At 45.1% G+C, this 25167-nt stretch overlaps 1 protein-coding gene across 8 annotated transcripts in view; it reads right to left on the reverse strand.

Annotated features, from left to right (window-relative positions):
- Positions 1-2576: 2576 nt before the first annotated feature.
- Positions 2577-25167, reverse strand: part of ECPAS (Ecm29 proteasome adaptor and scaffold) — a 65588-nt gene continuing 42997 nt past the window's right edge. For 6 of the 8 annotated variants that reach the window (XM_082337375.1, XM_082337379.1, XM_082337378.1 and 3 more), the window contains 22 exons: positions 24739-24804; positions 24368-24485; positions 22299-22466; positions 21332-21411; positions 20457-20562; positions 19091-19138; positions 18013-18134; positions 16712-16862; positions 15732-15797; positions 13762-13851; positions 13186-13252; positions 12361-12452; positions 12195-12261; positions 11771-11962; positions 10601-10809; positions 10060-10103; positions 9312-9504; positions 8535-8679; positions 7800-7905; positions 7549-7637; positions 6286-6357; positions 2577-5447 (listed from right to left, as the gene is read on the reverse strand). In XM_082337375.1, coding sequence (XP_082193501.1) covers positions 5308-5447; positions 6286-6357; positions 7549-7637; positions 7800-7905; positions 8535-8679; positions 9312-9504; positions 10060-10103; positions 10601-10809; positions 11771-11962; positions 12195-12261; positions 12361-12452; positions 13186-13252; positions 13762-13851; positions 15732-15797; positions 16712-16862; positions 18013-18134; positions 19091-19138; positions 20457-20562; positions 21332-21411; positions 22299-22466; positions 24368-24485; positions 24739-24804 — 2431 coding nt within the window. In that variant the 3' untranslated portion in view covers positions 2577-5307. Of the gene's footprint in view, positions 5448-6095; positions 6358-7548; positions 7638-7799; positions 7906-8534; positions 8680-9311; positions 9505-10059; positions 10104-10600; positions 10810-11770; positions 11963-12194; positions 12262-12360; positions 12453-13185; positions 13253-13761; positions 13852-15731; positions 15798-16711; positions 16863-18012; positions 18135-19090; positions 19139-20456; positions 20563-21331; positions 21412-22298; positions 22467-24367; positions 24486-24738; positions 24805-25167 lie in introns of all 8 variants that reach the window. The other 2 variants (XR_014230769.1, XR_014230770.1) reach the window with 2 other exon arrangements.

Here is a 25167-nt window from a genome sequence, read left to right on the forward strand (position 1 = left end):
AGTGAGGGGCCCAAAACTGAACACGGTACTCGAGGTGAGGCCTCACCAGTGCCGAGTACAGGGGCACTATCACCTCCCTGGTCCTGCTGGCCACACTATTCCTGATACAAGCCAGGATGCCATTGGCCCTCTTGGCCACCTGAGCACACTGCTGGCTCATGTTCAGGCGGCTGTCAACCAACACCCCCAGGTCCTTTTTCTGCCACTCCTCCCCCAGCCTGTAGCGTTGCATGGGGTTGTTGTGACCCAAGTGCAGGACCTGGCACTTGGCCTTGTTGAATCGCATACAGCTGGCCCCGGCCCATCGATCCAGCCTGGCCAGGTCCCTCTGCAGGGCCTTCCTATCCTCCAGGAGATCGACACTTCCACCCAACTTGGTGTCATCTGCAAACTTACTGAGGGTGCACTCAATTCCCTCATCCAGATCATCGATGAAGATGTTGAACAGGACCGGCCCCAACACTGAGCCCTGGGGAACACCACTCGTGACCGGCCGCCAACTGGATTTGACTCCATTCACCACCACTCTCTGGGCTCGGCCGTCCAGCCAGTTTTTAACCCAGCGCAGAGTGCACTTATCCAAGCCGTGAGCAGCCAGCTTCTCCAGGAGAATGCTGTGGGAGACAGTGTCAAAGGCCTTACTAAGGTCCAAGTAGACAGCATCCACAGCCTTCCCCTCATCCACTAAGCGGGTCACCTTGTCGTAGAAGGAGACCAGGTTAGTGAAGCAGGATCTCCCTTTCATAAACCCATGCTGGCTGGGCCTGATCCCCCAGTTGTCCCGCACTTGCTGCATAATGGCACTCAAGATGATCTGCTCCATGACCTTTCCCGGCACCAAGGTCAGACTGACAGGTCTGTAGTTCCCCGGATCCTCCTTTCGACCCTTCTTGTAGAGGGGCGTCATGTTTGCTAGCTTCCAGTCATCCGGGACCTCCCCGGTTGACCAGGACTGCTGATAAATAATGGAGAGTGGCTTGGCCAGCTCCTCTGCCAGCTCCCTCAGTATCCTCAGGTGGATCCCATCTGGCCCCATGGACTTGTGCGCATCCAGGTGGACGAGCAGGTCAGTGACTGCCACCTCTTCAACAACTGGGACTTCACTCTGCATCCTATCTCCATCTCCCAGCTCAGGGGCCTGAAAAACCCGAGGATGACTAGCTTGACTATTAAAGACTGAGGCAAAGAAGGCATTAAGTACCTCTGCCTTCTCCTCATCCTTCATAGCAAGGTTACCTTCTTCATCCAACAAAGGAGGGAGATTCTCCCTGGCCCTCCTTTTGTCACTAACATATTTATAGAAACTTATTTTGTTGTCTTTAACGGCGGTGGCCAGTTTAAGTTCTAGCTGGGCCTTCACCTTTCTGATCTTCTCCCTGCATAACCTCACAACATCCTTGTACTCTTCCTGAGTCACCTGCCCCTTCTCCTTCTCCTGCGTTCCAGCCAAAGCTCTCTGTCCAGCCAGGCTGGTCTTCTCCCGCGCCTCCTCGACTTGCGGCACATGGGGACGGCCTGCTCCTGCACCTTTGAGATTTCCTCCTTGAATAACATCCAGCCTTCCCGGGCTCCTTTGCCCTTCAGGACTGCCTCCCAAGGGACTCTGTTAACCAGGCTCCTGAACAGCCCAAAGTCTGCCCTTCTAAAGTTCAGGGCAGCGGTCTTGCTGACCCCCTTCCTTACCTCTCCTAGAATCGAAAACTCCATCATTTCATGGTCGCTGAGCCCAAGACAGCCTCCAACCACCACATCGCCCACCAGGCCCTCTCTGTTCATAACCAGCAGGTCCAGCAGGGCACCTCCCCTGGTTGCCTCGCTGACCAGCTGCGGCAGGCAGTTATCTATCTCCCACACACTCCAGGAACCTCCTTGACTGCTTCCTCTCTGCTGTGCTGTATTTCCAGCAGATATCTGGTAAGTTGAAGCCTCCCACGAGAACAAGGGCTAGGGATTGTGAGACTTCAGCCAACCGCTTGTAGAATACTTCATCTGTTTCCTCATCCTGGTTGGGTGGTCTGTAACAGACTCCCACCACGATATCTGCCTTGTTGGCCTTCCCCCTGATCTTTACCCATAAGCACTTTTTTCATTCATCTTCCTTTCAGAATACCGTTTAGAAAAGCAAATTTAATTGAGGCTGGTTTGCAGGGGCAGGGGCATGTGTCCATGTTTGGAATTGTTTGGAAATGTGAAGTTCTTGAATATTATTTAAATAAATTTTCAATCATCTCACAGCCTCACCTTCCACGTATATATAATATATACATGGAATATTATTGTATATGTGTACATATTTTAAATAAATGTAATACATATACACACATCCCGTAGCCGTGCCGGGTTGCAAGAGACTGAGCCGTTGGCTTAAAAGACAAACTTGACGCAGTTCCTCCTAACTGGACGCTGTCTTTTGTAACACAGCCACCTTCAGTCGGAACAGCTGACGCCGGGGAGCGGGTGCCGCGTCGTTAGGCGAGTAGGTCAGCGCAGAGCAGGACGCAAAGGTGCGCCTCGGATTTGGAACACAAGAATACTGTAAAATACTCGCAGTGGGAGAAAAAAACACCACCAGTCACTTCGAAGAACAGGTCATGCAGCTTTTATTTAATTTTACCTTTTTGGTAAGCAGGAGGGTTTTCTTTCAGTCAGACCATTCACATACTTGGACAGTACAGATTGCAGTGAACTTGATGGAGATCTTGCAACATTAGAAAACTTTTCTCAATATACATCCATTTAAGCAACAGCTTGTAGGTCAGAACGTGAGTGCTAGAGTCAAGTCTGCGCACTGCACTCCAGGTATACAAAGCATTGCAGCAGCACAAGAAATGCCCGCGTTGGGCAAAGTACAGTGTGTTTTACATAGTGCAATCACTTTTAGAGGAAAAACTCTAGGAAGGCCACATCTATTTATTTATTTTTTAATCCTGTCAAGTTTACAAATGCGAGGGGGATAGAAATCAAACCTCTGACTGAATTAACTTTTGTACAGGTAGGTTTTGTGTATAGGCACGTGCTTTAGAGAGGAGCTCTGAATCCGTTCTGTAATCACGAGAAAGACATATTGCTTTGTGATTCAGAAAGTGTTATACCATCTCTAACCTTCCTAACACTCTTGGCCAGAGGTGTTAATCCAGCTGTTTGTAGAGTTCCTAGAATACGCTCTTCCCTCTAGTGTAAATCCCCAATAGAGAAATTCAGGTTGCTATTGACAACGATTACAGTTATTCTACTTATGGCCATTTGACCATGTTAGGCATTGCCTCTGAATACTCCAGTCCACAGTGAAAACTCAAACTACCAGAGACGTGGAGGCTCTTGCTTTTCTGTTACTGTCGCTCACCAATACGAAAAAAACCCAAGTCAGACAATGAACTGCTACAGCAAAGCATCACTGGTAATACTCATCTAATACAAAAAAAAAATGAGCACTCATGACGCTATATGTCATGGTAAGCAAGTTTTTAAAGATACTGCAAGGTGATTTGCCCAGTAAAATTTTAAAATGTACACTGTGCTCAAGAGTTCAAACTACACGTAAACAAAGAGCAGCTCCCTGCAACAAGGTGTAAATCAAAACATTATAGCACCAGCTCCCAGCACCAAGGAGTTGCCCACTGACCAGTTCTAGTGTACAATGCAATAGTGCTCGCTGAGGTTTCTGCTACACGAGAGCCACAGTGGGACAGCTCTGCCCATTTCTTGCTGACAGACATTTTCTTACCAGGTGTGCACAAATTACATTCCTCCCGTCCCGTGGAGAGCAAGTCAGACGACGAGACTGTTACAGTACCAGAAAACACTGAATGGGAAATGGCACCTGAGGGAAAAGTAGGTACTGCATACCTGAATCTGAATAAATGGGCATGGAGGAACCGTGACGTTATCTGAGCAATCCTCTCCCTAGCAGATCAAATCTGAAAGGAGCTGCAGACTGTAAGAAAAGAAACAAGCCTTCCTATGCCAAAAGCCATGGACATGATATTGCCCACACTAATGATTTTATTTCACCATCAGCAAAGCGTTTATCCCCAAAAAGCTGTACACATACTGGTCAGATTACGGTGCAGCACTAACTTCACGCTATTAAAAGTCTGTTGCTATAGTGGTCAGGTTTGTCTCTTATCTGAGGAGGGCAAAAAAAAGGAGACAGGCAGCATGGCCACATTATCATATAGCAATTTTACTCCACGTTAACGCAGATATAATCTTTCTTCTTAAGTGCAAATTAAAAAGTATTTGCTAGAAACCAGCATGACTTGGGCTGCTGAGAAATGACAGATCATTCAGTTTCTTACAAATATTGACAAGTCTAAATCGTTACAGGTTTCCAAAGCAAGAACAGGGTTACGAACAGGAAGGGAATAAAACATTACCACTATTAAAAAAACATGTCATTGCAAACTTCGAACACTCTTCAAAAACATATCTAGAAAAGATTGTTTTCCTTTTTTTTTTTTTCCTGCAGCTGAGGAGTGTCCATGCAAAACAATTTTGAGAAGAGCAGTGTTCCACCTGGGCACCAACTAGGCCCAACTTTGTCCCACACAGCTCAGTAAAGTGCTCTCTTGTGCATCCTTTGAGGAAAAAAGTTCTCATTTAAAGTTTGGGAGGCCGAGGCTGCTAGCTGGGGAAGCTGGCATAGTCTCGGTCAATCCATGCTGAGGTCAGAGAAGGAGGAAGGAGCGAAGTTAACAGTACTCTGCCTTTCGTAACTCACAGACAACAGGCTGCAAGGGAGGAGCAAGCAGGAGAAGCAGAGGTGGGTGTCGGATGAAACCCTGCCCCTGGGAAGCCACCGGAGTTTAACATAGGCTTCATCAGGAGAAGCATTTCATGCTTTATAGATAACAAACACTAGCTCTACTGCAGAGTCCCAAAGATTTACTGTTTAGACACCAGGTAACAGATCTCCACACACGACATAAGTGAAAATCAAATATGCTTTTCACTTCCTGTGCTGGTGGTTTTTCAACAATTCCTTTGAAGGACAAAGGGGATCTGAGTAACATTCTTTTGCCGATTTAAAGAAAAAAAAAGAATCTTGCCCTCAACATTTTTTATGTTGCACACTTACTTATAAACATTCTAGGGCAGATCGTTAGAGGTATTTACTCATAAAACAACTAACCATCAGCTTGAGGGAGTAAAAATAACATTAACGGGGAAAAGAATTTAAGGCATTTTTTATTTTGGCCAGGAATGATGCATGCTACAGAGTAAGCTTCATTTTCCCACTTGGTTTTCAGACCACTGCACTTTTTTGTTTTTGTTTTACATGGCACTTTGTAGTTTGTGTTTTACAACTTAGTCAAGATTTTCAAGTGTTTTCTTCAATATAAATGCCTTCTCTTGTAGCTCAGGTCTGCTATCTGACGCCATCGTAGACAACGAACGAATGAGGTGCTCTCTGCTTTCTGCTGCCAGGCTCTCCCACTGTTGAGCTTCTGTGTAGATAAAGACAGACAGACACTGGACATGAATACCGGAATGCCAAAAAAAACCCCCAAAGGCCACCTCCACCCCCAGCAGGCTGAAAGAGTGACTGCTTCAACATTTCACTCGCAGTCCGTACTGCTCTTCCAGGAAGAGGCAAATTCAGCTGGACACTCAGGCGCGTGCTGCCTCCTGCGCAGGGAGTCACGCCCCTTTAGACTAGGCTTGATTGTCTAAGCCTGTAACGTGAAAACAAGGGCACGAAGAACCGAATGTTTCCCACTTCACAATTGTTTCATGTAATGTAAGAAGATTTTTGCTAGAATAAAGGAAACTTGAAGTGCGTAACAGAAATCCAAAGGAAACATTTGCTACAGAACAACTGCAGACATGTATGACCTTGAGACCTAAGTAGACTCATTCTCTGAAGTAAATTCTGCAAGGCTTAAATCCTAAGTTAATAATGAGGAACTAAACTTGGCACTGAAAGGGTAAAAATTCCTCTTCTGCACAAACGGGAGCTCTCACCTCTATGGAGCTTGCACATAACACAGAATCTAACCACACGCTCAGTCCCCTGTGCTCTCCCTGGGACCCTCCTTGCTGGACATTTTCCTCACCCAACGAGTATGCAACAGTACTTTAGACCTTCACTTTACCCACAGTTACTTCAAGCTCTGTCCAAGTTTCCCAGGTCACCAAGCACAGAATTCCAAGTCCCAGCCGCCCTGAAATCACTCAGTGCTGCAAGCAGAAGGTAACGCCATCTCTCCAGGGCTTCTGGCCACACAGCCAGGTGCCTTCTTTACCAAACAGTGGTTCTCCCAGGTGGCAAGCAAAAAGTCTCACCTTGCAGTCTGGTGAGCAGCAGTTGTATCACAGACAAAGCCTCTGTTCTTATGGACGTGTAGCTTTTGTTTTCTAAGGGATTTAAAAGACAAACAAAAACACCCCACAATGACATTGAGAACCAAAGGCACACAAGCCGTACAAAGAGCAGTCACCGCTGTGGTTTCCAGATCACTTTGCTTAGCACAGCCCACCGAGCTCATTTGTGCTGGCAGTCGGCAGTGCTCCCCAATTAGACACATTAGAACGGCAGAACGTGACCAACTAGAGGTTGACAACTTGACTAAACCTTGTGCATCGCCTCCGCTGTTAGCACAGCGCTACTGTTCCTTACACATGTTGAAAGGGGGCATAGCTGCAACGTGATCACAGACAACTTCTGTGGCTAACACTGTTCTTTTAGTGAGTTGTAACGGCTATAAACCATTCAAATTTTAACAAGTAGCATTAAGTGAAGGTACATAATCCCTATGCCATCAACCACAAGCTTGTCACAAAAAGTTATTTGTGAAATATTTGTGAAAAAGAGCTAGAATCTTGTTAAAGTCTCATTTGAGGAGGACTGATAGTTAAAAGAAGCTTTCCCCAAAGGGGTCTCTGGATTGGTAGCTAGCTCTAAAGTAGATGCTGCTGCCTTTAGGCATACCAGAAATGAGAGCCACACGCAGGTATGGGGGGACTTGGGGCACGCTTGCAGTCAAAGGACAAGTGGGAGCACTACCAAAGTAATAAACAGCCATCCTGACATAGGTAGCACTTGTATCCCCATGGGCACTCTGCTCAGGGAGAGCACAAACTGCCCCAAAGCCTTGGAGCTTCGTGCAGTGGCTGTCTGAGAAAATTTTGGGCCTCTCCAATGCATACGTATCCAAGAGTCTGAACTGTGGAGGAGAAAAACTTGTGTTTCATTAAATCAGTAACAGCTTGATTAGGTGGGGTCCATCTTCTGCATGGAGAAAATGACTACGTTTCTGATTTGCACTCCTGAGAGGCTGCACAGAGCCTGCGGTTGGCCTCTCCCTCCCCTTTCAAAGCTCTCTTGCACCAGAGGAATTTACTTCTCTGTGCACAGCACCCTGCATAGCACTGTCTTGAGCAGCTACCACAACATCAGAATTATCACAGCGCAGTGCGAGGAAGGGCAAAATGTTATCTCTGGCAGCTTATGCTTATTCTGCACTTCCTCTGCCAGCCAACCCCCAGAGGAGGAATGTATTAACAAGCAATTCATCCTTGACCACAAACCAGGAAAAGTCTATTTACCTAAAGAATGGGTGATAGATGAACAGGTTTCCAACAGTATTTCTGTCAAAGCCGCAGGGTCTGAGTGCTCCTCATCAAACAGCATTAGCCTGTCAAATGCAAAACCAGTGTCAGACACCCTGCATCACTGGGACAGAAGTCTGCTCGACTTCCTCCAAGAATCCAGTGTCATCATCCTCAATTTCATTAAACAGTTTGAAGCAACAAAGAAAAGAAGTATCACCAAAGGGGACTGCAGAAAGGAGGATTACCCTTGAAAGTAGGCATTCATGGCTTGTAGCACTCCAAGCTGCACTTTCCATGTGCTGAGTTTCAGACGGTCACACATTAACTTGCAGAACTCTTGGCGATAGAAACCTACAGAAAAATAAGGATGTCATTGTGTTACCACAGGGAAAGGCAGAAGGAAACGCTTCCTGCTCTGTCTCCCAGGTGTGCCTTGTGCTCCTCTCCAAGCGACATCAAGCTCGTCGCTGCATGTGACCGAGTCAACATCCTGTAACAAGTGACCCTGAAAATCTTCACCACATCAACACTCTAACAAACACTGGAAGATAAACAGCTGCATTACACATTCTGGCCTGCTAATAAAAGCGCCCTTTTTTTTTTCAGCTATACCCAGTTCCTCCACCTTGTACCAGCTTTGATACAAACGTACATGTGAGCAGCAGAACTAGGCTGCTTTTGATTAGGCAAGCCACCTCAGGCATCCTGCATGTCTCCACAAACTCAGAGCAGTTTGGTGAAGTGAATTTAAGACAACAGCAAAGGAATTTCCCCAAGGACGGGCTACTCTCTGGGAAAGCTCTTGGGGCAGCTTTCTCACTGAAGATCTTGCAAGCTGCAGGCAGCGAGATCCTGCGCCTCCTCAAAAGCCTCCCCACTCCCCACATGACTTCCAGGTCCCCCCTGCCTCCCTCTTTTCATTTTAAGAGGAAACAGTTTGAGCTGAGAAAGTCCGCTCTGCACACCGTTAGCTGACTTACGCTGTGTCTCCGGGCTCCTTGGCCAGGCTTTGCCCAGGGTCTCGAAGGCACAGATCAGGGACTCCATCTGCACCTCTTTCTCCCTCATGTCCTCGTCCTCTTCGTCATGCTTTGGTAAACCCGTGCCCATGCTCTCAAGAGAGTTCTGCGGAGGCCATGGGGGAAAGGTATGATCGACAGCGGGACGAGGGCAGGCTGCCCACACACCTCAGTGCAATTCAGTCTTCCCTTGCAGCCGGTGCACACCAGTCCTGGTACGCAGCCGGTGCCTCCGTACAGACAGAGCACAGGCCCCCCCAGCCACCGGTAGCTCTGGCACTATCAGCAGCCTGCAGAAGTGCACAGCAGGCTCTCTGGCCTTGCACCCGAACATCTCCCTGTGCTACACAAGTCCCACTTGCAAGAACTGTGAAGCATTGCAGATACTCAACAGAAGCACTCTGCATGGCTTCCTAGGAGTCTCTTGCTGCCTGTAGAACAGCGTGCAATTAACTTTTAATGCTGTATTGGGGCAATGCTGGACGCCACAGGAAGGACTACACCTAAAGAACCGTTGGGTTAATTCAGAATTTGGGCAGCACAGCTATACGCCCCGCCCAGGGCTCACCCGCAGCCTGGTATTCAGCCCCACCAGGGATCTGGCTGAGTGTGGGGTATTCCTCACATCAGCAGACTTCTGGGCAGAAGCCTGGTGTGTACGTAACAGCATCAGCCAGACTGTCACCACTTGAGTGTTTTGTTTTGAAAGAGGGAAAGCTTCAGAAGCTGAACTGTCACCTTCTTTATCATGGGGAAGATGATATCTGCCAGCTCCTGGAACCGGTCTTCATTTGTTGCCTGCAGCACCCCAGCCGCACAGCGCAGTGCCACCATCTTATACTTTAGGTTCTCTTTCCGACATTCTTTCAGGACAGCCTGGACAATATCGCTGACAGTGGGCTGGCCAGGCACCGACTTCTGCAGCTCTGCACTGAACACAAGGCACACAGAAACTATGAGACCCACATTCCTCCCTTCCCGAACACCGCCCTTCCCACAGATAGGAAGCAGTTCCTGTGTCCAGGCACAGGGCTGCTGACCAACAGTTGTAACCGAAGTTACACTCCAGTGCTCTTCTTCGCTCTTACCCTGTCTGTTCTCCCCATTTTTCTTTCCTGGCTTTCCTCATATGCTTCCAATGCACTTCCCCCCTCACTCTTCTTCCACCTCTTCCTCTCTTTTCCCCTTTAAGGTGTCCATCCTTTCTTAGCAATTCTAGCCTCTCAACATCTTCTTCCTTGTCCTAAATCAACCATTTACCTCTGCAGGTCCCTCTGAAGCATCACTTGTCCCTCCCAGCTCTCACCAGTGACCCACACATTGACAAGCGGAGTGGAGAGAGACTCCTCACATGATGGTGGGAGATCAGGATGGTGTTCACAACTTTCTAGAGTCTCCTCAGCACCAGACAGGCAACACCACTGTGTAACAACCTCCTTTCTGAGATCCCAGATCCTGAGGGTACCACCTCTTTCAAGACACTTACTTGCATGCAGAGACGACACTGGCAATGGCCTTTAACAGCTCCTCCTGCAATGAGTAAAACAGATACCACTGAGAAATGCTACACAGCCAAATGGCACAGTCCTGCCGCACAGGGGAAACCTTCGTACTCCGCTGCAAGAGGTAGTGGGGAAATACACCCGTGGCACCAGCCTAGAGAAGCAATGTCTGGCTCCTGCCACTCCTGCTGTAGAGGCTGCAGAGGACTTGGCTTTCCATCTGCGCTGAACTGGCAGTGGAAACAGGCCTTGCAGTGCCTCTGAGCACAGGTTAGTACCCCTCAAGGCTAGAATATCGTGCAGCGGAAGCAGTCTAAGTGGGAACCCAACTCCTAAAGCAACCTGAGCTCCACCTACTTATCTTCCCTGTCATTTTTGTATCTGCTAATTACAGGGCAAAATGCAGACTCCCTAAGCCAGAGTTCCTACACACGCTGCTCTGCAGCACAGAACGCTGCATTTCCTGGCTGCAGGGCTGCATGCTGGGGCTCACAGCAATCCACAAGGTGCCAGTTCCTTTTTTACCTTGCCCGTCCAGGTTCTCCCTGGCAGGCCTTGCAGCAGTGCAGAGAGCACTATTCCCAGATGCGGCGGTGCGAGGGAGCCTGTCTGTTTGGCAATTGATGCCATGGCAGCTGCTCCCTGGGCTTTCATCTTCCAGGACTGGGACTGCAGAGCCTTCTGGGTAATGGTTATCAACTCCTGCATGTACAGTCTGATGCCACCCTGAGTACCTGCGCATCAAACAGAGGAAAACTCTAGCTTTGCCACAAAAACCAAAACAGAAACAAACAAAAACCCGATCTAATTTTAAAAAGAAAGAAAAAAAAGAAAAAAGTTACAGATTTATCTTTTTTTTTGGCCATGAAACATATCAGCAAGGCCTACTTCAGGCAAAGGGTTGCAGAATTCCTCCCAGGCTGACTGAAAATGGGTTCTGTTTTCTACGTGCTTCCCAAGAAAATCTTTAGCATATATCTAGACAAAGAGCTCATCTCAGCCCTTCCATATGGCAGACACTAGACCTTGTGTTAGCCTGTTTCTAAGGAATATAACTTTTTTTGTTTTTTCAAGAACAGGTCACTTGGAAAACCCTTTTGCAGGTCCTTTCCCAAACTCCAGAAAAGTAATCTCGTGACTGAGGGACCAGATCTGAAATCAGGTCAGAGAAGGAGGCAGCAAAACCATTTCACCATGCATCCAGATCTTCCTCTACAGATGGAAACTATGGCAAAACAGCCCTTCTATAGCGTAGATTCATTCACTGAAGTTAAAACCACAGGCATCACCAGAGAGATCTCCAACCTGAGACACAGGCCAAAGGCCCCTGTAACTTCAGAGTGTGCAGCAGGCCTTAAAGGCCGGCATCAAAATCTGCAAAGATGTGCAGCTATCTGCGCCATGATCAGGGCCATATTACAGTGGCATTCAGTGCCTCACAATCTTAAAATGCTTCTCCTGTCTCTGTCTGTATCCTCAGCAATCAACACCTCTGTAATTATTTTAAATAGCCACAGAGAGAAGCTAACCTGCCAAAACTCATACAGGACATCTTTAGCAAGGAAGAAAATGGAAACAAGTTTCCCAAATTTCTTACCATGAGAACTCTGTATTTCCAAAATGGATTTCCAGAAAGCATGGTATTTCTTGCCCCATGCTTTCCAGAAAGATTTTACCACTCTTCACGCAACTTACCAGGTACATTTTCCTGCCAAACTTCAGTCCACAGAGCAGAATTCTCTTTCTCTCCTTTCTCTTCATCGGGAACCTCGTGCATGCCAAGAAAAGCCAAGGGCAGCACATGTTTGGCATGGTTCTTCACTACGTCTGGACTGTAGCGTCCCATAGCATGCACAGTTAAAGCACAGCCTGTTCTGTAAACTGGCTCTGAAGGAGCAAAACAATCACGTTATGACTGGGCAGCAGGATTTTCCTTTAAGAGCTTGGTCTGCCTCTTGGGAAGCAGAGGAGTGCACAGTATTGTATAATGATGCGTGGGAATTATTCATCCAGTGAAAGCAAGCATCAAAATATAGAAATGTTTCTTTCCCAGCTTTTGCTATCAACAGGAACTTTTCTGCACTGTATTCTGTAACTGAACACCCCAAAAGCAACATACCTTCCTTCTCCATGTACCAACTGCTGAGTTTGTGCAGCAGCTTCTCAGTGCTGCTGTCCCGGGAAGTCTGTAACAGGGAAGAGACCCAAATCACTCAAACACTTCAAAAAAACCCAACAACAAAAAAGCAAAATAAAAGCTAAAACCATCTCAAACCCCAACTCACCCGGACTAGATGCCCCATAGCAAAGGCAAAAGACTTCTGTATCACACTGTTGCGATCGGTCAGGCCACTAAGTAAAGCACTCATAAGTTTGCCTGTTGGAAGAGACTTCGCTTTACCAGAAGTATCATGTTTTTATTGCTGTGGCAAGAATTACAACAGCCTGCATTTCATTATATTGTCTGAATTTATGCATTTTTCATGTTTGTGGGGTTACAGGTCTGTCTGGTCCTTATGTTTAAACAAGTGCACAGCATAACAAAGCAAGGCTCAGCAGAAGCTAGTGTTTTGCCAGCCTCAGCCTGCACATCTTGACTGATAATGTTCCTGTATGTGAGCACTCTAGGTGATCATGCTTTCAGCTTTATTTCCATTTTGCAACAGAAAGGTGACCTTCTTTCTACTATGAAATCACAATAAATTGTAAAGAGAAGACTAGGACCCAAGGAAGCAAAGTTCCTGTTTACAGTCCTCCCATAGCTCAAGTTGAAGGAACCAGGGCTTATTGACAGCACTGCACTAAGACAGGCATTGTTAGTCTGCTCCAAGAAAGTCTAGAGATATTTCTGCCTGTTCCTGCTGGGCATTAGCAAATCCCCTCAACTCCTTCCTCTGCCTCTTCCAACTTGGTGAGGTATTTAACATCCCCAGGACCTACCCCCAGTATGCCAGGCCCATACGCACAAGGCAACTTCAAACAGCCCTGAGGAAAATACACACGTAAAGATCATTCTTGTGATAAAATCAAGGGCCAACAGGGAGGAAATACTACCTATAGAACAGCAACAAAAAGCACCTTTAAAACCTGACACTAGAAACAAACCTTACCTGAATAAGGTGTTAAGTCCTGAGGACACTGTGTGGTTAATGACACAATCACACTGGCACAGCCTCCCTGGAAGATTGAGAGGTAAAACAAAGGTAAGATAAAGCAATATTAGCCCCTGGTTATTACTGTTAATACCTCCTGTGGTGCTATATGCACTTGTATGACACGACCTAGGCCCACCGAGCCTCTGCCCTGATAAACCGGGAGCCAAGAGCAGAAGCAGAAAAAGTTTGTACCAAATGAATGAGAAGAATTGAATTAGGAAGTGAAAAAGTTACCAGGACCCACACTCAGGATAGATGGTCCTGGAAGATTCACGGCTATCAAGGACAACCTTTTGCACTCAAGTGTCACAGGGCGCAAGAGCCATGTAGCCCAGGTGAGGTTAAGGCAGCACACGTTCAGAAAATCACAAGTAATGTAGGTGGATTGAGACTCAGATGTAAAATGACTCCAATATAAACAAGCCCAAGCTGTCACTTTAAAAGAGACAGTCAAAAGAACAGTATTTACGTTGAGTCTACACTGTGTTCCCTTCTCCACGTCCAAATGAACTACTAAAATCACAGACATACCTTTGTGCCAAGGCCTACTCCACTTTTGATCAGCTCACACAGCCGAGGAACCAGCTCACCCAGGACAGACACATCCAAATACTGCAAGCTCTAGAGAAAGGCAAGGGACAGGGGGAAAAGAAAAAAAAGAAAAAAGAAAGGTAATGATGGCAGACTTAAACCGGTCTACTTCCAGCTGAGGCCTACCTCAGTTCTGCAGGCTGGTCTTCAGCTGCATTGTGAGAGTTTGCTGCATGGTGGGAAAAAGGAACCATGAAGTGGCTTCCACCACCTACAGATTCTCTTGTCCTACTTCTATGCCGAGCTGACCCTGCTAAAATTACCATTTGCTGGAACTGATGTACTCCTGCACTACAACTGTTTAGAAAGCTGAAAGTAACACACTAGCAAGAAGTCCTTTTGGGGAGGGAAAGGGATGCAAAGGTGTGCATATCTTAGGACAAAACCCAACATTCCTCCAACTGTCTGAAACCCTGAAACAATAGCATATCCAAACTAGGCAATGAAATTAAACTACTCACGACAGTTTTTAAACAGGTCAGGACAAACAAGTGGAATAAATGACATAAAGGTACAAGAGGGATGTTATTGGTATCATTTCAAATCTCCTATGCCTAAAATGCCACTAGGCAAAACAGAAAGTCTCATGTTTCCAGCACTCTGTGTAGCACGCTGTCTGCAGAGGGGAGATCCATCCTCTAGCAAATTCAAGGATCGCATACCAACTGAAGGTAACCCTCTCTGAGCTTCAGAAGTCAGATCTGCTGCCGCTTCCCCCTCTGCACCGGTGTGGCAAAGGGAATAATCCACTGTGTCCCATCCAACGATATCATCTCCCAGCCAGCCCAAGAATACAGAGCAATAGAGAGACGGTTGCTCATAAGCCAGCATATCCTCATGCTACTCCAGGGAAGCCATAGCATCTCTCCTCTCCCCTAGCAAATCCCAAGCGTTGGCCAGGGCAGCACAACCGTCCCCCGAGGGCCAGCCGGGGCGAGGCAAGGCCTGAGGGAGGGACAGCAGCAGCTGCTGCAGCCTGCGGGGTGGCAGTGAGTATGCTTTTACATGGAGCCTTTCATCCCCAGCTGCATTGCACACTATTTATAGGGAGCGCTCCACCTGACACCAAAACGCAGCTCCACATGCTGTTATGTACAGGAGGGCTCGCTGTTGTTACTTTTCCATAAGCGCAGGAAACAAAGAATAGCTCCAGTGGCCATACTTCTAAAACTTGTTCAGCGCTCACGCCCCCTGCCCACTTGCATGCCCCTGGCTGTGTGCAGTGCCTGAGCAGAAAAGAGGGGTCTTTTCTCTGGGAAAGGACAGGCTTTTACAGAGGGCAGGGAGCTCTGCCAAGACAGACCCCACAGCACAGCGTCTGAGCATCAGCAACTCCTCCGCCAGCAGCAGGAAACTATGGTGTGAAACACCAGCTGCTGACAGTGCTCTCACTGGTATCAGCATTTTCTCTAAACATCTCCACCACCGAAGCACTGGCAAGGCCCAGGTAGGGATATCTAAGGCACCACGAGGCAAGGGTTGGACCGCATTTGTGCCTTAAGAACAATGACCATCATCATTGGGAGGCCCAGGTGAGAAGCTGATTGTGGAACTGTGGGTCAGAGATGAAGAGAAATGGCAGCTAGCAAAATCTAGAACCAGCTGAGCCCCCATCCAAAAAAAAGCACTTGAATGATGCCTTCTTCATCAAAGCAGGCAGGTCTTCAAGTGGAGAAACAATCCATCCAGCTCCAAATGGAGCCAAGGTTATTTACAACTGATCTGAGGAGGAAGCTCTGGTGACAGGATGAGAGAAGTCAGTACATGAAAAAGAAGGTGGACAGACATCCACATGGAGATGGGATAATAAAATGAACCCTGAAGAGGTATTCTGTAAAGCTCCCGCTTTGATTTCTATTCTTCTCCTACAACATACCTTACACTGGAACCCTGCTGAATCAAGTACTTACCATGTTAATGGTTTCCATCATGGGAGATGACTTGACAGCACTAAGTCTGGCACTATCCATTGCAGTCTAAAAAAAAGGAAAAAAACCAAAACCAAGTGTAAACTTAACATGTAAACAGTGGAAAGAGCAACATCAGCTATAACTCACTACTTCACAAACTCAACACAAAATCCATGCACACAGACAGAAATTAATTATGTCTACAGGCTATGAATGTCTCCCTTTCAGAGGCAGATGGATGTTCTAGCTGGAGCACAGCAGCTAAACCATGCAATCCTGACATCATGGAAACAAAAAAAAAAAAAAAAAGAAGGAAAAAAAAGAAAGAAATAAAAAAGGGGGGGAAGAGAAAAAAATCCCACTCTGACCTACTGTTCACTCCTTTCTCGTTTGCAAAGCACAGAGTTTAATCCCTTTCCCTCCCCACAATTAAATGAGCTAAATTTGCTTCTGAACAGTGGGTTTCAGTCACTTTCCCAGAAGACTGCTACTGATTAATATGGTTCTTTGAGAGAGATTAAAAGACACAGTGCTGACAACATCCACCTCCAGCCCATAGTGCTATGGCATACCTTCTAATTTATGTTATAAGTCCTGCAGTTAATCCCCTGGGAAAAACAGCAGCAAAGTTTGACAGTACAGATTCGTTCCAGATAATTATTACAGATTCTCTCTTCACCTGTTTCACAGTTGTACATGGAGCTGAAGTACAGTAACAACAGTTCTTACTAAGACTGTTCTTCACTTTCTCAAATACGTGGTGTCTAGTGAATAAGAAAAATCCCAACCTTGCAAAAAGACCCCCACATTTGTCCAGGCATATTCCAATGACCAAACTTTTTTTAGTAACTTATTAGCTATTTCTATTTGCATCTTTGAACACCTCTAAACCAAATCTGCTATTTTTCTGCTCGCTGAATGAAGCGTAGATCTTCGTCCTCTCTGTTCTGTCGATACTTTCCCGTAACAATTGCACTTACTTTCTCCTGCTCTGTTGCACACAGACTCAGGTAATTGAGGACTTGAGGCTCCAGCACACTCAAGGATTCCAGAAGGGCTGGGATAAGCTTTGGTGCATGAGGTTTCAGCATAGACCCAGCACTTTTACTGATCTTCACAAGAGTGTTAATGCTGGAAAAAGATCAAAGGGAAGGTAAACAGAGAAACACACAGACTTAGCTGAAAAACCTCTCTGGTCCACTCTAATCCAGTAGCAACAAAAAAGCCAATCCAAATCTCAGATACACCAATACAAATCTACCTACAAACAAAAATCTGTGTATTTGTCTGCTTAGGCAAAATCACACCCTAGCCCTGAGCTTTCAACTGATGCTATGCTTCGCACAGAGATTGCTTACTTTGGCCAGGGTATCACAAAGGGAATGGGCAAAGAGGCAGTACTACAGACAGATGTAGGAAGAAATAACACATCTTCATGTTTTAAAGAAGCTCTGGGCAAAGTCACCCCAGAGATATCCATTGTCTCTGCCCAAGAAAAAACAAATTACAATGATTTGTTCAAATTCCACTTGTCAGTTTCAGACTGACCACATCTCTCAGGCTGCATTTTGACAAAGTGTTTTCGTATCTTCAAAAGGGATGAAAAAATTCAAGAAATATTCACTATAATTCGTTAGGAGCTTTCTAACCTTCCTGAATAATCATGTTCAATTAAAGAAAATTATTTTTGCAAAGACCAGCTACACTCCAGGTATAAATTTTCCAGCTTTTCTGTCCTTCAAGCAAATGAAGGAATAAACAAGGTTACAAAGTGACAAGCATATGAAGTCCCTACACATCAAGGAACATCGAACCGTTACATGACATAAAATGTATTTGAACAGTGTGACCAAACGCAGCCACCTCTGGGATGTGAACTGTCATTACTCACAACCAGTAGTGATGCCAGATCTGGCTGTTTCAAGAACTACTGTGGGATTTTTGTTTACAAGCAGAAGAGAGATGCCAGCCTTGAAGGACAGCCTCAAGCCCAGCAAACTGCTTGCAGATCAGTTTGCCAGTTGTACAGGGAGAAAAGAACTTCCTGATGGGAACTGAATCTGGGCATTTGCAGGGAGGCCACATACTCCCAAAAGACAGGTAGAGTTCCCGAGGTTGCTGTTTGAACTCAGTGAGAAAAAGACTAGGTAGAAGGCTGTTTTGGGGAGAAACTTGTCAATTCAAACACAAAGAACATTCTGCAATTCAGGTGAACAAGCTGGGCCTCTCTGGGACAAATCATGACCCAACCCCCAGGGAACTTACATGATACAAAACTAACCTGAGAGATCGGACTTCAGCAACTGTGCTTACTATTCCTTTGTCTAGGAGGCAAGGGAGCAATACAGCTATCGTCTTCTGACCAGCTGCTCCTTTAGAGGGATCACACATTTTCACACAGACCTAGGGACAGGTGAGAGTCAGTGTTGCAAGCATGTACAAACCTCCTCCTCAGATTACATTAAAGCACCTTCTCCGTCAGACAGAAGAAGCCAAGAGCAACTAGAGCAACTGCTCACAGCTGAACCCAGGCGATGTTACACCTTCATTCTCCTCTCCAGGAGGTACTTAAGCCCTAAGCCACATCCCTAAAAGGAGTTTCAGCTACGGTCAGCTTCCAGAAAAAGCAAATTCAGAGCCTAGCAGGCCTTGATCTGCATCTGGATGAAGAGAAGGACCAAATGGCCTCTCAGTTGAGGGACAGCCTATGTCAGTCACATAGATTCAACCATTCCACGAGAGCAGCAAGTCCCAGATCAGAACGGATTCTGCAACTGCAACAACATTTTGGGACCCAGTCACCACTGGTGCCATTGAAATGTCACACTGCGTGCATTGTGAAGGTTGTGACTTCAAACACAGCTCTTAAGATTCGTTTCCATTTCCACTGATGTGACTTTTTTAGATGAATACCAAACAAAATATTAAGCGATATGTGTACTACACCCAAAAAATCTTGTGTAGGTAGCAGCACCAAAGCGTGAAGTCCGGACTGGATTATTTTGTTTCACACCAGTGAAGTTCCACTGGGCTTGGTCAACTAGATCAGTTAGGCTTGGTCAACTCTTGAAGTTACAGGAAGTTTCCTTAAATCCCATGCCCAAGTGGGGAAAAAAAGGACACCAGAGGAAAAAAACCAGTTCATTATATCCCTCCTTTGGTTGTACAGAACTTAACATTGCATATGATTGCTTTCTAGGGGGCTGTTCTGTTTATCACAACTGCACCTTATACTAGAGATCTTTTCAAGACAACAGCCTATGGTAAACAGATCACTCCTGCAGATATGATAGTGAATGACTACCTGACATCAAAACCATACACGTCTCCATGTGCAAATGATGAAATTAGAGTTTTACCTTGCTTAAAGTTTTTAGGGCTAGTTCTGCTGCCTTTCGCACAGTCTCCTGAAAAAGAAGTCAACAATCCATTGTTACTATTTTAAAATCTTCTGTAGAATGAATCATATTAAGTATAACACTAGTACTGACAAGGCTATATTCATGGCTAATACTTAATATAATATCTTTCAAAGAAATTTTGGCTTTCGTCCATCTGAGTATCTGGTCTACTCAATGACAAATACATTAACAATCCTGCCCGACACCACCAGGTTCTCTGTGCTTCTGGTCACATTTGTCTCTGTGATACTATTTTATTGGTCGTCCTTTTCAAAACAAACACCCCACCCCACCCCCACCCCCCCCCCCAAAAAAAAAGCCAAACAAACAATAGAATGCAAAACCAAACCCTAAAAAAAAACAACCAAACATTCTACTGCAAAAAGTATATGATGCTTTGGGTATGCTTTACCCCCTCCTCAGTATAATGCCTGTTGCTTAGTGATGCTTTACTCAACTGAATGTCTAGGACTACAGAAAGATGCACTAAAAGCAAACAGTAAAATTAGTGCAGCTCTGGTGGCACGTGACACCACCACCAACTAGACTCTTTAACTTTACCTGTATTGATGAATTAAGCAGTATCTAGCAATATTCCTGGGTACTGAAAGACAATCACCTGGACTGGTAATGTCTTAGGACGTTCTTGGAAAAAATCTTGGCCTGCCACAAGTAGACCTTCCAAACCATTTTCAGGTGAAATTCAGGAATTAGACCCTTCCCACGAGGCAGTTTGCAGGCAGTTGCTCTATTTTGGAGGCTAATATAGCTCATTAGCACTAAGGAAAAAACGCTTCGTTGTTTTCAGTGCCCAGGAACATTTCTGAACACACTAAATCTACTAGTGTGGAAGCAACTTCCTGGTACACAGTACACTTTGGAAAACAGCTCAGCCTTGCTTAAGCTTGAGCAGAGAAGTGTGGATCCAGAGAGAACACAGCTCAAACCTGGAAGGACCTGAGGACTCTGACTTCATATATGCAAGTCATTTAAGCACACAAGCAGCCCAAAATAAATGTTTCTATACTCGAGAGTTAAGCAAATACTTAGGAATCCTTTTATATCCAGGAAAAATGCTGAACCATCAAGGATAAGCACAGTAGGAATGAAAACCAACACTTAAAAACATGAGAAACACACACAAAGAATTTCCAAGGCGGCATGGAAATTTTAACTGCAAGGGGCCTGAATTTCTAGTCTGGCTAATACCCAAAACTGCCATTGGCTTCAACTTGACTTCTCTGAGAATCTCTCTTTAAACATCTCAGAGCTTGATCACAGTACTTTCTGTTGAAGATTCCTGTGCAATTATCAGTGCCATTACCTTAATGTCATCTTGCACTCTGAATAGGATTTCCCAGATCTCTGGAAGCTTGTCTATAATGTCATCCAACGGTCTTCCTCTTAGTAAGTCATTCAGTGCCAGACAGCTGCAAACAAGAAATTTTATTTCCTTCACCTGGTGTACTTATTTGATACAGGTGTATATACAGATATGTTTATAGATATAAGTAAATGGTTAAAAAAACTGAGAACTGTTTCACTTTCCTTACATTTCCCAAACCCTAAATCTACTCTGTCATAAGAATGCCTCCTCTAGCAGAGAAAATTAACGTTCAGCCAGTCAGGTGAAATCTGAAACAGGTGACAGCAAGTGAGAAAGGCTGCTGTGGTGAAAACTGCTATTGCAAACACTCCAGTTACAAAATTGTTTTGGATTTCTTTTCTGTAAGTATAGGATAAGAACAAAACAAAATGGTCTAAAGTATGGAATTGAAATTAAAATGGAAGTTTTCAATACAGCATAATTACAAACCACTGTAAACATAAAGCAGTTTATTAAAAATGCTATACCGACTGGCATCCTGCTGCCAAGTACGTGTACAGCCAGACTGCCAAGATTTTCTAACATTAAGTAATATTTCAGGTCCAAGGATAGGCAAGGATTTTGTGATCAAGAGAACTCCTCCTTTGGAGAACATTGTTTAGTATCGTGCTCCAGCTACATGCAATAAAAAATGAAGCAAATAGATTCAAGATTATATCACACTTCAAGTGCAGGCTACAATATTTTCATACATCCTGATGAAAGGATGTGTCCTCTTTCCCCTCCTCAATTTCTTCAGGTTAACAAGTTTATGGTGAAGAAGAGAAAAGCAGAGAGTTCAAAGAAAAATCTGTTACTTTTCCTAGCAATACCTGGATTCTCTGATCCTCCACAGACTGCTGGTTAGGTTACTGATCAAATCCTCAAGAATTTCCTTCATGTACTTATCAACCTATTATCAAAAAAAGGAAAAATCATGAAACAAGCATGGACCATGCATCCTTGTCCTGTACTCTGAAAAAAAAAAGGTCCTTTTGGACAATACAACCTGCTTTCAGCCATAGCAGACGAACTAATGCTTGCCAGAGCTGACCCCGCACAAACTTACTCTGACTTTGCTTTAGACATGCTTTTCTCTGCGCTGCTTCAGGGCTTAACACTGTGACAGACACAACAAGAAAAGAGGAGAGTCCCTCAGTCCTTTATCAACTGAACTGTTTAGATGCAGCACCAAACACATATTTACAGGAGAAGCAGCTGCGCTCTGATGAGGGATCAGAGCGAATGACTTCACACTAAGATCAGCTTTGGTAGGAGAAAAGGTTTGCAAACCCAATTCCAGGCCATTCAGAGCCAGAGCAAGGGCATCTCATGAAAATCACTTATTCCTGAAACTTGTCTGGGAGGAGTTATCCTCAAACTGATTGAACAGCCTCTTCCCATGGGCTTCCTCTCACTTAAAAACTGAGGAACCATATTTAGAATGCTCTTGCTCTAGGAAGGGCATCTTAGGCTATATGGATTCCTGAAGAGCTTCTCATAAGCAATATCAAAGCAATATTGACGTGTGGAAAGACCCCTTTAAGTAAAGTAAATCACAAACTTTATCACTGGCTGCGCAGACAAGGTCTGCAATATCCTTTCACATGTAAGAGGCAGTGCAAAACTTCTGCGCATTCTCCAGCTCGTCCATGGATTCAAGCACCTCTTTCTCTGTAGGACAATACCTCACCCCCTTCTGCACAGCCCCTCCTCTCACAAGATGCCGCTGTCCCACGAGGATCTCTGAGACGCTGCTGGCTAGCAGCAAACCCACCACTCTGCACTCTGCTCACTCACCATCGACTTGTCGGTGACCAAGGCATTCCAAATGCTGGTCATTGCCTGTCGAATGCCCAGGTTGGGGTCAAACTGGTAACGGTAGAGCCGGGGAAGAAGCTGGGGCAAAAATGGAGCCAGCTGCTCTCCAGCCTTGGCAGCTATCACATTGAAACCAAAAGCTGCTCCCTGAAATGATGACAAAAGAGTATTTGTTGAAACAATCTGCTCACTCAGTTATCACTCCTGGGCACACCACAGTCAGTGGCAAAGCTGCCTGACACAGTTTAGATTTAGACCAGATCAAAAGGACTAGAATGGTACCAGAATTAGTTCCCCATCAGTGCTACAGTACCACAGTGATCTCAAGCATACAATCACACTCAGCGGACAAGGTACTACTTCAAAACTTCCTTCTCTGCAACCTTCATTTCCAGATACTGATTGACCCCATTTGCACAAGTGGTGGTGGAGAATTAAAACTCTCAAGATTTGAGTATGTTCTTCCAAAAGAGATTCTTTCTTGGAAAAACTGGTGAGGGTGAGCCACTGCGTCCCTACAACTCTGCTGCATTTAGAAAAACTAGAACAACTTAGGAACTGAAAAACTAAAAATAAAACAACTCTACCTTAGCTCTACAACCTGAAATTTCTGGGGATTATCATTTTGCATCTGTCCATATTTACTTTAAACTTAAGTATTCTTCCATACTCTTTTCTTTCTCCAACACTGTCAATTCCACTGTCAATGCTAACAGTGAACTGCTGCTCACGGGATTCGGCAGGATAGCCCAAAAAGAAATTGCTCCATATAGGCAGTGTAGTGATTGCCTCTAATGACTTCATGTTTCCTGAGTTGCAGTGTCAAAAGCTGCCACTCAAAACCCCACGCTAGGGATTTCACAGGACAGGATGTGCTGTTGGGGTTAGTCTAGAAAAGGAAGAGTAATAAACTCTCAGTTAGGATCGCTGCTGTGAGAAGCAAGAGGCTGCAGAAAGTATAAGGAAAAGGGAAGCATCATCTGCAAGGCCCTGAGCAGCCTGCTCTGCCTAGCTCTTGTGCAGAGGTTTGGAGCACAGACTTTCAGATGTCCCCTTCAACTTAAATGATTCTGCAATTTCCTCAAATGCCAAAGCTCAACCTACAGCTGCTGAGTGGATTTTCTTGACTCATCCTGACTGGTGAAATTCCACAGTGGTCAGGAACCTAACTATGCTCCTGTGCTTCTGAAGTCCCAGTGCAAAGAGAGAGAAGTCTTGAGAGACATGTCAAACTCTGGATGAAAGTTAATGCTGGGGCTTGTTTTTCGCACTAAGTGGTGTTGCCAGAGACTCAAAACCTCAGGTAGCAAGCATGAAAGAGCACGAAAGGCGCAATACAGAAGATGGAGCTACCTGGGTCTTCTGCATGGAAGTGCACGGAAGGTGCTCTGCCCGCTCCCAGGGACAAAACAAGTTCTTCCATGCTTACGTAAAGCCAGTGAAAAAGTCTCCGAGTTACAGCTCTGAAATGTATACTTAAATCTTAAAATTCATGGTGCTACTTTTTTTGCAGGAAGTGGATCCAGTAGTATTTTGGTTTTGCTAAAGGTTCCAGTAGCTTTAAAATACCAAGACTTAAGTTAAAAAAGGATACTTTTGACAACAGTGATTAAACTGGCATATTGTCAACTGGCTTCTTAGCAACTTGTTGCTGAATACTTTTTACTCTGCCTTTTTGCATAACAAAGGTCACTTTCTCTGGCATCTGAAAATTCATCCAGTCTTGAAAATATTACCTCACTGTTTGAACACGTCAAGACCTGGCCTCTAAGCACACTCAAAAGTAAAAGGAAAGGATCACAGTTGATTCAGAGAGGAATGTAGGATGATATGAACCCCGTGATCCCAATGTCTTCTTGTAAAAATTTCAAGTAATCCTACGTTTGTTTCTCAGGTCAGTAAATTTGCATTTGACCTGACACCAAAGTGCCAACAAATGGCCTCCACATGCAGTTATCCATAGACCATATAACCAGAGCTAGAGAACTGCAGTTACTGTTTCCAGAGTTCACAGTGGGAATGGAAGTGGTATGAAAGCAGTAAATTACCTTCCGAGAATTCCACATGGCGTGATGGTTGGCCAGATTCATGAATTTGTACACCAGGTCTGGTTGATTGAGATCACTAGCCAGTGAACAAAGCTCCTTGTAGGTAGAAAGACCTTGACTTTGGAAAGCAGAAGGGAAAGCAGTGTAATTATTTTTAGCTACACAGATGCCATAATAGCTAAAGCTATAGTCAAACTACAGCCTAAAGCAGACAGACAGAAGTGAATACCCTGTCTGTACTACAAGAAAATAGTTACGGTAACTCAGAGAACAAGAAGGAACAAAAAGTTCAGGAAGCAGATTTATAAGCAAGGGAATACTGTTTCAGCACTGATTGTGTGTCTGTCATTGAGACTGTCAGTAAAACTTACCCATCTGGGGTTTTGCTCAGGCCACCCTGAAACACCACAGTCTCTCCAGTCATCTCATGTTTGGCTCTGATAGAAAAGAGGTCCAGTGTTAGTGTTACCAAACTCTACCCTTGAATGGACTGCACGCTACAGAACACATTAATTTGTTTTGCTTTACTAACTCAGTAACTTCCCATTCTTTCAGTTCCAATCCCACAAAAAAACATATGGGTATGCAAAGCCACACACACTGCAAGGAATCTCATTAACCTGTATCATGTGTAATGTTAAGGAGACGCTGCAGAAAGTGAGGGTTTTGCTGTGCAGTCAGAAGGTAAAAAGCCTAAACACTGAATGATGGCTTTTTATTTCTGCCCAGATACAAGCCATATAAGGGACAGCAAATCTCTACTTCAAAATGAAAAAATCTGATTTCCCCTCATCTAATCT

The sequence above is a fragment of the Platalea leucorodia genome, assembly GCF_965183815.1.
Source record: "Platalea leucorodia genome assembly, chromosome: Z".
Lineage (NCBI taxonomy): Eukaryota > Metazoa > Chordata > Aves > Pelecaniformes > Threskiornithidae > Platalea > Platalea leucorodia.